The sequence below is a fragment of the Chelon labrosus genome, assembly GCF_963514085.1.
Source record: "Chelon labrosus genome assembly, chromosome: 18".
Classification (NCBI taxonomy): domain Eukaryota; kingdom Metazoa; phylum Chordata; class Actinopteri; order Mugiliformes; family Mugilidae; genus Chelon; species Chelon labrosus.
In genome coordinates, this window is record NC_140351.1 from 22,608,417 (window position 1) to 22,619,854 (window position 11,438).

Sequence of the window (11,438 nt, forward strand, 5' to 3'; positions counted from 1 at the left end):
CTAGGTCTGAATCAAGCGCGTTCCTGTAGAGTTCAGAGGCGCCTTTCACGCACCAGCCAATCAAATAAAAAGAATATAGCTACTGAACAGCCAATCAGAAAATAGCATTGCTGTAACCGGGCGAGATTTAGATTTTCCCGGTTCAGACGCTCGCTGAGAAAAGGACTGTCACATCGCTCGAGTCACATCTCACTCATTACAAAACCTCCGGGTCAGTAAACCCGACCAATTAAATATTAAAATCTGTCCTGTGTCCGTTTTTCCGTTTCGTATTTTTGATCTGAGCCTAAAATTGAATTTCTTTTTTTTCGTTTTGTGTTAGATTAAAAAACAAATAACAAGTAAACAGTCACTTTTTAATTTTTTTGATTTTTGATTCTTTAACGTTATTCACAAAGCAGTTGAGACCAACTTCTAGGAAGGACATTACCAATTTAAGATGAGATTTGAAAAAAAAGCTCTGCTTTGCTTGGAGGCTCATGCAGGAGCTAGCTAGCATTCACCTCGCTCAGTGATAGTCTCAGGAGTGCTGCATATTTGACTCAGTTACAGAAATATCTTTCCCAGGGGGCTAAATAATGTAATACCACATTATTGATAAGCTCAGACATTATCAGACACACACACACCTGCACTAAGAAATGCTGAATTAAATAAATATTTTTATTTGTGCCAATGTATGTGTCATTTATCAGATCTAAGCCCCGTCCCCACCCCAACCAAATTCCTGCCGTCGCCGCCAAAATCTCACTCTGAACTCAGTTCAAAACTTGAGAGCCCTGCAATGGGTGTGTATTGCGATTATCGCGGCTAATGCTAACATCAGCTGCTAATGCTAACATTAGAGGTTAGCATGTTGGCGGTTTAAACATTTAGACTAGGAAAAATATGCACTGCTATGATAATGGTTGGATGATGATGATGGATGATTGGTATTTTTTAATGCCAGAATTATCCATTAAATGAACATTGAATTGTGTTCCCTTACGTACAGATACAACATCACAGGGCCAAATCAAGCTCATCTTAAAAGGGCGACCCCTCAATTTAGGTGAGTACATGTAATGAGGTTCGTAAGATCTATATTTACAAATTTGTGTGCTGTGAAATATGGCAGCTAACTTGCATTTTGACCTTGTTTTTTTTTTTTTTTTTTTTTTCTTCTTGTCTAGGTACAATATGTGAATGGGCAAGTGGGAATGTAAGGTGTGCGGCATATGTGTAGTAAGTAGATATGAATTACTGAAACACTGCAAACTAAAGCATGGCCACCATGGAAACCGGTTCAGGCATCCATGCCCATACTCAGATTGTCCATGCACATTTGCTTTATGGAGTAGTCTTTTGAGGCATTTATATCGAAGCCACCAAACCTCAGCATCTTCACCTGAGTTATCTACATTTTTGTGTCAGTTGTGTGCATGTCATGAGATTTCCAATGAAAGAGATTTTTTCAGTCATGTCAATGAGCATTTAAGGAGACATGAAACCGTGACATGCATGTTCAAAGACTGTGAGTTCAAAACAAACATCTACAATACATTTCATACACACAAATATCGGAAACACAATCCCCACTCTTTAAATGACTTTAAAGCTGAAGTTGTCACTGTAGTTAGTGGGGTTCAGGAGTTGGGCAGTTCTCCGGTTAATGATGCCTCCTGCGCTGTAGACACAGATGTAGAATCTGAAACTGGTTTTGCTACACAGAGTTTTTCCAGCATTGGAGATATTCCCAAAGTTATCGAGGAGAACATTGCCTCAGTTCTGTTGAAGTTGGAACATATTTTGTTTGTACCAGCCACAGCCATAAACGAATTACTGCGTGAATTACACTTTTTGTTAAGCTCCCCATCTGTTCCCATCATCTTTAACAGCCTGTCTAACATTCTTCAAAATCATAGTGTTCAAGTTGATGAGTCGGTAGAGCTTGCTCAAGAAGTGTGCAAGTCCAGTCCTGTGGCCAAAGCCTTTGCAATAGACGGCCCCCTGGCTACAGCTTATAAAAGGAAGCAGTATTATAAAAAGCATTTTAATGTGGTGAACTCAGTTGAGTACATCCTTTGTCCTAAGACCAATAGGACATTTCAGTACATTCCTATTTTGTCATCTTTGCAGCAGCTGTTAAATAACAGTGAAATTTTGAAGACTGTAATCCATACCCACAAGACACAGGAAAATACTTCAGGTGTAGTGCAGTACAAATCAATAAGAGATGGAATTTATCATAAAGAAAACGTGTTTTTCACTGGAGAGGATTTGAAATTGTCGATATCACTATATGTTGATGACTATGGTTTGTAATCCCATAGGCACATCAAGAAAAACTCATAAACTTTGTGGTGTCTACTGGATTTTGAATAACTTACCACCAGGATCTCACTCAGCTCTTTCTTCCATCTACTTGGCTGTATTATGTAGGACTACTGATGTTAAGGTGTATGGGTATGAAGAAATTCTGAATCCCCTTTTACAGGATTTGGTTATTTTAGAGAAGCATGGTGTTTTTGTTTCAGGTCTTGGAAAGTTTGTGAAAGGCACAATCCAGTCGGTGATTGCAGATAACTTAGGAGCCCACGGGATAGCAGGCTTCACTGAAAGCTTTTCTGGTGTCTACTTCTGCAGGTTTTGTACAGGTGAGCGATCAGATATTCAGACTAGGGCTGTTCAGTCAGGTAATTTTAACATTCGGACAAAAGACGTACATGACACACATGTTACATTTGCAAGGGAGAACTCAACCATCTTCTGTGGGGTAAAAGGCGAGTGTGTGTTTACTAAGAATTTGTCTTATTTTCATGTTACCCAGGGCTACCCTCCTGACATAGTTCATGACTTATTTGAGGGTGTTGTTCCAAAAGAGATTGCTCTCTGCATTGGTGTATTCGTTTGCAAAAAGTATCTGTCTCTTAACACTCTTAACAAATTAATCCTAAACTTTCCATATAAGTGGGGGGATAGAACTAATAAGCCTCATATCATACCACACACTTTTGCCTCTGCAAAGACCATTGGGGGTAACGCCCATGAAAATTGGAATTTATTGAGGTTGCTTCCTTTTATCATAGGAGACTTGATACCAGAGGCAGAGCCTGCTTGGCTTGTGTTGCTTGATTTAAAAGAAATCGTTGAACTCGCTGTCGCCCCTCTTCATGATAGGGAGAGCATTGCCTACCTGGCCTGTAAAATCGCAGAACACAGAGATAGGTACTTGGAGCTTTTTCCTGCAGGACTCTTACCAAAACATCACTTTCTCGAACATTACCCTCGAATGATTGAATGTTTTGGGCCTTTAGTTGGGCAATGGACAATGAGGTTTGAAGCAAAACATAGCTTCTTTAAGGAAGTTGCTCGGCATACAAATTGTTTCAAGAATATACCACTCACACTCGCAACTAAACATCAGCAGATGATTGCGTATCATATGAATGCATCCCACCTGAAATCCTCATTGGAAGTCACAAATGTTTCCACACTTCCTGTGGATGTATTGAACAAGGAAGTAGTGGCAAGCCTCAGGCAAAAATACCCTATGATGAATGAGGTACATCTGGCCAAAAATGCAACCAACAAAGGAATCTCTTACAGAATTGGCATGTTGATTCCTTATGGTGCTACTTCTGGTCTGCCCGAGTTTGCAGAAATCCTCCAAATGTGTGTTGTGAAGAACAGCCTGAGCTTTTTTGTACGAATGTTGTGTGCGTGGTACCATGAGCACTTCCGAGCATATGAGGTGACTGTGTCACCTGATAAAGGGGTTGCCCTGGTTGATCTTGAAGACCTTGCTGATGCCTATCCACTTTGTGCGTACACAGTAGATGTGAAACGGATGGTTACCTTGAAAAGACATATCATTGTTTAAGGTGGGTCTATAATGTATTTTTTTCCTCACTAATTTTATGGTGGTGTGCAGCAAATGCTTGTGTGATTAGTCAACCATCTAGTCAGCCATTGCAAAGAAGACCTAGGCTCAAGTTATACAGTTAGGGTGACATTAAAGGGAAACATCAGATTAACTTGAAATGAAAATTAACATTTGCTCAAGTTCTGATATGAAGTTAGAATAATGGTTGAGTATTTAATCTAACTTCTGTTTCTTGTATTTTGTTCCCTAGAATAGACGATGTCAAGTCCCATCCGCCTGCGGATTGTTTTTGGTGAGGATGATGCCAGGAAATTTGCCCTCAACTCGGGGATGCCGGCATCTGTGAATGAACTTATACTTCAGATAAAGGCTGCATTTGGACTTGCAGAGGAATTCAGGCTCCAATTTAAAGATGCAGACTTCGGCAATGAATATGTCAATTTAATGTCAACAAGTGAAATAAGAGATAGGGATACACTGAAAGTGATATTTTTTTCTCGTGAAGAAACTACTTCCAGCACCAGCAAGCCAATTGCTTCACCCAGTTCGTCCCACAGGTCTGAGTCCTCTGACCAAGTAAGTTTGTCTGACCACTCATTTGACAGTGTAGACACCATCATTTTAGATCCAGTTCCAGCATCAAGAACCTCCTCTTGGCCTCCAATCTTCAATGTTCCCCAGTTTTCATATTTGGCTGAAATTCAGCTTCAGAATGCAAATGCAGAATTCAGATCAAATGGCACTCTTCTTGTTCCTCCACCAAAGTTATGAATGGACATCCTTGAAGGCATGGCTGAAGAAATTTTCAAATACACGGCATATCCCAGTGACTCCCAAATTGAAGAGGCTGCCGAAGTTCTCGTACTTAAACATCCATGCTTGAAGCAAAAGGGTACTTGTGCTGGCCATGAGGGATGGAAACGGTATCTAAAGACAAAGGTTGCTAATTTTCGAGATTGGACACCCTGAGGTCAGCGTAAACTCTCTCAAGAACAAGCGCAAAGGTCAAGAAAAGGCAGCTGCGAACATCAAAAAACCAAGAAAAGCAGAGGTCAACTTCCTCCCATCCTTCCCTGAGGGTGAAACAAGAGAGAGTCTTGAAGATGAACGAGTAGCTCTCCTGACTGAGGTGAAAAAGAGAGGCAATGAAGCTGTGGTTAAGGAGAAAATGCAGAGGACATTCTCTTACAGACGTCAGGAGGTTGTCCAGGAGGAACCTGTGATCGCTGAATTTGTAAACAGGTGGCCTGCTTTGTTTACAGTGAATGAAGTGAGTATTGATACTGATGTTTTGCATGCTGTTTTATACACATGTTTTCCTTTAGTTAAAATTTCATTTATTCACTCCTAACATTTGTGTTTTTATCCACTGTATTTTGTGGAAAGTATTACAATTTAGATCATTGTTGTTTAGATATCTCATGTATATTCTTTCACCTTTTCTCTTACAGATTAATACAGAATTCATGCGTTTGACAACTTTGCCGCTTCAAGCCAAGTTCCTCGGACAACTTGACCAATACACAGCTAACCTAATCAAGGTCTTCAGCAGCAGAGGGGGAGCCGCTGGAAAGAAGATGAGATTACTCATGGCTCCAACAGCTAAGGCAAGTGCATTAAACAGTTGCATTATTGCAGCAGTTACTCATAGTTACTCTTATTCACAATTGGATAAAGAAGGCTTCCTGAACAGATTGCAAGATCAGCTGATGGATTTATTTGTAATTTAGCATCTAAAGTGTGCTAAAGACATGCTATGTGCTGTCGTAAAGTGCTGTGAAGTGGGCTGAGTTCACCCTTTTTAAATGATCTCAGTCTGACTTGTCTGGCCTACCCCATGGTTTGATTGTGAGTGTGGTCTTTATGGTTAACGGGTCAAAAATCAGGTCAAACTACTGTGCTTGTATTCTACTTGGTGTCCTTTTTCATTAAGTCCATTTTAAAAAGTGTGAGAGCAATCCCACAGTAATGTCACAGACGGGAAAAAAAAAATAGGTGAAAGGGAATATGTTCTGATTTACTAATGTGTTTTAATCAGTTAACCTGATGTCACATAGAATATAATAATCACGGTGTTAAGAAAAAGATAGTTATAAAAGTGTCCTGGAAATGTGTTACATTGGAGGTTGAAGACTCATAATATTTAATATGCCTTCTTTTGCAGAGTGACAAGATTGAACTTAAACGAGACTGTGTCATTAGAGGTCTTTGTGCTTACCTCAACGAGGACAGCAGTACACTCGTTAAGGAGTACTTGGTTAGTAATGACATTTTACTGTAAGCTTTTCAGTGCTTAACTTGCAATGTTTTCTTTATTTCACAATGTTGTTTTTTTTTTTTCCGCCATTAGACCAGCAACAGTGAAGAAGCTAAGAGAGCGATCGCTCAGACCACCATGGGGATTTTTGTCATTCGCCACGAAGGTGCTGATGAAGAGGATGAGCCAGAGACAGTTGGAGTTGTGATTGAAGGTGTGGAGCTGCTTGACAATTTGACCAGCATGTCATTTGGATTTGCCATGCTTTTTGGTCTTATTTACACACTAAACCTGAGTTATCCCCGGGAACTCAAATACACATTTGAGTTCTTTCAGAAGGTGCTGATGTCCTTGGATGGAAACAAACTCTCCCCAAAGGTCCAAACACTGAAGATAAAGATGCTTCAGTAAGCACTTGCACGTACTGCGCTGGACAGTTGACTTAGCCACGTTTTGGCTCGTTGCAATAAAGGTTATATTGGCACCCTTGAAAGCCTCATGTATTTATCTTGTGATTATTTGTTATTCCAGTTTGGTTTAATACACTGAATTAGTTGAAACTGTAAAATGCCAAGTGTGTTCTTAAGAGTTGTAAGGTGTTCAAAATGAATATTTTTACATACAAATTTTAAGGGTCGGTGTGTGTAACAGTTGTGCACTAGAGATTCATGTTTTGTTTAATGAAGAGTAAGAATCTTAAGTGGTTTTCATGCGTTTGCCCTCATTTGATGCATATTTTATGGTTTTGTATTATGTATATTCATTTATTTTGTAAATGTGTGTATATATATATATATATATATATTTATTTATTTATTTTTTACATGTCTTTATTAAGAAGTTGTTTTATTGAATTTGGCCTGTTGGGCTTAAAATAAAAGTTTAACTTTTTCAGAACTGTGTCTGATGCTTGAATAAACCCATATGGTTTATGTATAAGTTCCCTTTAACTATATGTAAGTATTGAATTAACACATAATGTGAAGGAGATCTTTTACATACACTTTATGTATTATTATTGAATAAACTCATAAGGTTTATGTAAAAGTTCAACTTAACTTTATATGTAGTAATTAAATGGACACATGAAGTTTATGTAGAAATTTGCATTAACTTAATTTAATAAAAAGTGATGTTATGTGATTTATTTACATTATGTATACATGATAGAAAAACATTGGATTTAATGTGACCATTTACATTGAACTTATGTAATGAGATTACATGGAAAATTTACATGTAATTAAAATACATAAAGTCAATGTTTTTGGCTTAATTATTTTTTTGAGTGTAGTGGCCAATGAGCTCATGTAGTGTCATTTTAAATGGCAGTGTTTTGAAATCGCAAACATGTGACTTTATGTCAGATTGTTGTGTCTTATGCAGAGAACCGCGATCAGTACACTTAAAAAGTGCCATTTCGAATTGCAAAATGTGTGATAAAAGCAGAAAATGTGTTTAAAGTTTTGGACATTTGAGATGAGGTTTTGCTCCCTGTGTGTCAGTTTAAATATTTGTGCTATCCATGTCATTTTAGTGTGTTAGCAACTGGAAGCAAACAATAACAATTTGTGGTTGCATTTTTCTACAGAATGGCTAGAAAACCTACTGAAGGTGGATGTCAACAGACGGCAGGATCCATAAGCCCACTTTTGCAGGATTGTGTTTTTCTGTGTTTACAGTAGTGTATCGTTTGTTTTACAGTTTTTCTCGATTGCTAAGACACATTTCTTGAAAGCAGTTCTCCTTTTCTCTAAACTGTGAACACGAAACCCAATTTTCAAGCTACATTCACAAAACCTCAGGCTCTTCTTGCAAAACCAAACTTTTACCTTACAGTTTTTTACAGTCGCTAACAAGCGTTTGTCCAATCAGTGGTCACATTTTCAAAACTCTAAACACAATTAGCACAGCATCGGACTTTTGTGGCCATACCATTCACACATTTCATGTTGTTTTCACACAATATGCAGTCAATGAACACATTTTCACAATGAACACATTTTCTTACAGTTTTTCTCAGTTGCTAAAACACTAAACTCCATTGGCTGAAGAAAGTTCTCAGTTGCTTGAACTCATTAAGCTAACTGTTCAGTCTGTTGTCAATACCTTAAACCATTTCACATGGTTTAGCAAAACTCTAAACACATTCTCATTCTTAAAACACATTCTGCACTCTAATGCACATGTCATCCATACTGGTAAACACAAGTGGCAACAATTACATATAAAGAGAGCAGAAATGTCATTGATTGAACACAATCAGTCAAAATTGATTTCACTTCTTTCAAATGATGTGACAACCAATATAAGCCAGTTCAGAGAGCAAACAGGTTGTTGAAGGTGGGAATGAGAAAGTGTGAGAATGGACAGAAGAATTTATGTGAGAGGACGAGGACGAGTGCGTATGCGAGGTGGGGGACGAGGAGAAAGAGGAGGAGGGCAAGAAAGAGAAAGAGGAGGACGAAGAGGAAGAGGAAGAGGAAGACAAAGAGTGGAAATATCCGATGAAATTCGAGCAACAATCATAGACCATGTTGTTGGCTGTATATGGTACAATAAACAAATTGTATGGCCCTGAACATTGTGCTTTCCATTTGTTTTCAGTACTGACTGCTCAATAGATTTCGACTGGTTACAGGTTCATATCATCAAAGAACAAGAATTACAGTACAGCACTGTAAAGGGGTACAAGAAGGAGGAAGAACAAAAAAAAATGCAAAGAGCAAAACAGTAATTTCTGATAAATTTTGAGCTTTTTGTATAATGACAGAAACATATGAAATTTGTTTTGAGATTAAAAATGTACTTCTCCCTGAGAACTATATGTTTTGAACAATGTGTTTTCTATTTTTTGGTGCATTGTTTACTGACTGCTTGATAGTGTATGTCATTTTGAGCAATTTGTTTATTATTTGAGAGCAGTGTTTGATTTTGAGCACAGGTAAAACTGTTTTGAGGCGAAAGTTTCATTTTGGGCGCACGTAAAACTGTTTTGAGGCGAAAGTTTCATTTTGGGCGCACGTAAAACTGTTTTGAGGCGAAAGTTTCATTTTGGGCACACGTAAAACTGTTTTGAGGCGAAAGTTTGATTTTGCACGAGGAGTCAGAGGTTTTGTAAATCGTGCTTGAAGCTGAGGTTTTGTGTTTAAGGTTTTGAGAAAATGGAGCAAGGTTTCAGAAATTGTGTTTTAGCAATTGAGAAAAACTGTAACAGACCAGCTGTACCTCCCAACAAAATTATGGATTGTTTTTGTATTATTTACGAATGTTAACACACAACATCCAACAATAGCAAAAACAATATTCCAAACCTTAGATACAGTATAAAAACCTCTTCTTCTGCAATGATATCATTCAAAAAAAACATATCTCAGCTGATAATACAGTTTTTTTTCAATCGCTAATAACATGGTTTGAAGTCCACTGTTGAAGAAAAAAAACATCCAAGTCTAGTTCCAAGTTTGCTGAAGTGGTGCAAGTTTATTGGAGTTCCAGGTCATGGTGAGCCTACCGACACAGAGTGGGTCTGAGACCGGAGACTGACCCTGAATGTAGGGACAGAGCACAGATATACCCTGTCCCCAGGTGTGGTTGCATATTGGTCAGTCGAGGGCAACTCTACACAGGAGGGTAAACTCAGCGGAGGGGCAGAAGTGGCTCCCAGACGTGGTCAGAACAAAAGGACAAAAGGACAAAGGAGTGACACTCAGGTAGTATGATCAGGAAACTCTGATCAGCAGGGGAGCAGAGGCAGGAGAGATCAACATATGGCTGGAATTGCCCCAGACGTGTCAATTTCAATCTCCCTTCAAAGTTTACTTCTTCACCACCCAAGACTGGTACGTCTCTTCCTTCCACCCTATTCACCGTTCCTCAACCCCATAGAGGAGTTGTTTTCTGCATGGAGGTGGAAGGTTTATGACCGTCAGCCACATGACCAGATACCCCTCCTTGAAGCCATGGATGCTGGCTGCAGGGACATCACAGTTGATGATTGCCAAGGGTGGATCCGACATACCAAGCGGTTTTATCCCAGGTGCATCACCTTGGATAGTATCAGATGCGATGTTGATGAAAACATGTGGCCTAACCGTGAAGATCGCAAAGATTAGATACAGTAATTTTGTGCTTTTTTTAGTCCCCCCCCCCCTTTTTTTATCTGGGCTTTTTCCTGTTGTATTTTTTGTTCAGAATGCTCTTGTGTGTTTCATGGATATTTTGTTGCTGTACTGTAAGCAATACTGTAAAACTTTTTCTGTTCTATCATACTGTAAACAGTATTTCTACTGTGCCTCCTGTAGTAAACAGTAAAGGAAAAAAAAAATGATTTGCTTTTTACTGGAATGCTTCTGAATGTGAACAATACATGTGGACATACAGTTCCCAACCAAGAAATTTAGTGTAAAAAACAGTGGATTGCATGTTTTGCATGCAAATACCTGTAAAACTGGAGCATAAAAGTCTATGCAGTTTTTGTAATGTCAACAATAGCCAGTATTTTGAAACCTGGTGTACTTTGATTCACTGCATGTACCTTGTGAAGTGAAAACAAGTGTTATTCTTTGACAGAATAATTTCATTTTGAGTCATATTTCCAGTGTTTTGGTATAAAGTTGGTGTGTGCAGAGAAAGATGTGTTCTATTTTGAAATGAAGAGTTAGTATATATTTAACAAAATGTGTTTTTGACAAGAAAATTATCCATTTGGCCAATTGTGTTTTGTAGGCGTGAATTTGTGTTAAGAGTTTAGAAAAAATATCTTTAGTATGGGTAAGCGCTTGTTAGCGATTGAAAAAAACTGTAAAACACTGCAGTCTTTAGTTTTCACTGTTTTTATTCAGTTCCACAGAAGGAAAGTTTTCACAACAACCAAAAAGTGAAATACTCAAAATCATTACATTACAGTAGTGTATTTTACAGTACAGTAAATTCAGTTAAAGCAAAAATAAAACAAAAATAAAACAAACAATACACTACGGTAAACCAGAAAAACACAATTCTGCACAAGTGGGCTTATGGATCCTGCCGTCTGTTGGCGTCCGCTTCCAGCAGGTCTTCTAGCCATTCTGTAGAAAAAATACAACCACAAATTGTTATTGTTTGCTTCTTTTTTTACAGTACTGAACATACTGTACTTTACTGTATTTACCATACACAGTACTGAAACATCTCAACACATTATCACGGTATGTTTCACAAAACTACCACTTTTGTTCGAAAAGGAGCATTAGCCTCCCTGCAATACAGTACATGTGATACGGTAACGTGATATGGTACAGTACTGTAAATACTCTAGATACAGTCTGGGTAGAG

At 38.4% G+C, this 11,438-nt stretch overlaps 1 protein-coding gene across 3 annotated transcripts; it reads left to right on the forward strand.

The window, feature by feature from the left end:
* The first annotated feature begins 1,020 nt into the window (after positions 1–1,020).
* Positions 1,021–6,874, forward strand: LOC311503854 (uncharacterized protein). 3 transcript variants are annotated; one of them, XM_084566746.1, is made up of 7 exons: positions 1,021–1,051; positions 2,517–2,636; positions 3,819–3,863; positions 4,116–5,135; positions 5,317–5,472; positions 6,030–6,122; positions 6,216–6,874. In XM_084566746.1, exons 4-7 carry the CDS (start codon positions 5,034–5,036, stop codon positions 6,531–6,533), a joined length of 669 nt encoding a protein of 222 aa, XP_084422872.1. In that variant the 5' UTR covers positions 1,021–1,051; positions 2,517–2,636; positions 3,819–3,863; positions 4,116–5,033; the 3' UTR covers positions 6,534–6,874. The 3 variants fall into 3 exon arrangements, with proteins under 3 accessions (XP_084422872.1, XP_084422871.1, XP_084422873.1); XM_084566747.1 differs by lacking the exon at positions 1,021–1,051 and adding an exon at positions 1,214–1,224; XM_084566745.1 differs by lacking the exon at positions 3,819–3,863 and having other exon boundaries at positions 1,022–1,051.
* Positions 6,875–11,438: the final 4,564 nt, after the last annotated feature.

Bases quoted from the DNA above. Each gene is read 5' to 3' on its own strand.
- LOC311503854 (XM_084566746.1), top strand. From the start codon at position 5,034: ATGCAGAGGACATTCTCTTACAGACGTCAGGAGGTTGTCCAGGAGGAA. The intron at 5,473-6,029 runs GCAAGTGCATTA...CTTCTTTTGCAG, and splicing joins TCATGGCTCCAACAGCTAAG to AGTGACAAGATTGAACTTAA. The intron at 6,123-6,215 runs GTTAGTAATGAC...TTCCGCCATTAG, and splicing joins CACTCGTTAAGGAGTACTTG to ACCAGCAACAGTGAAGAAGC.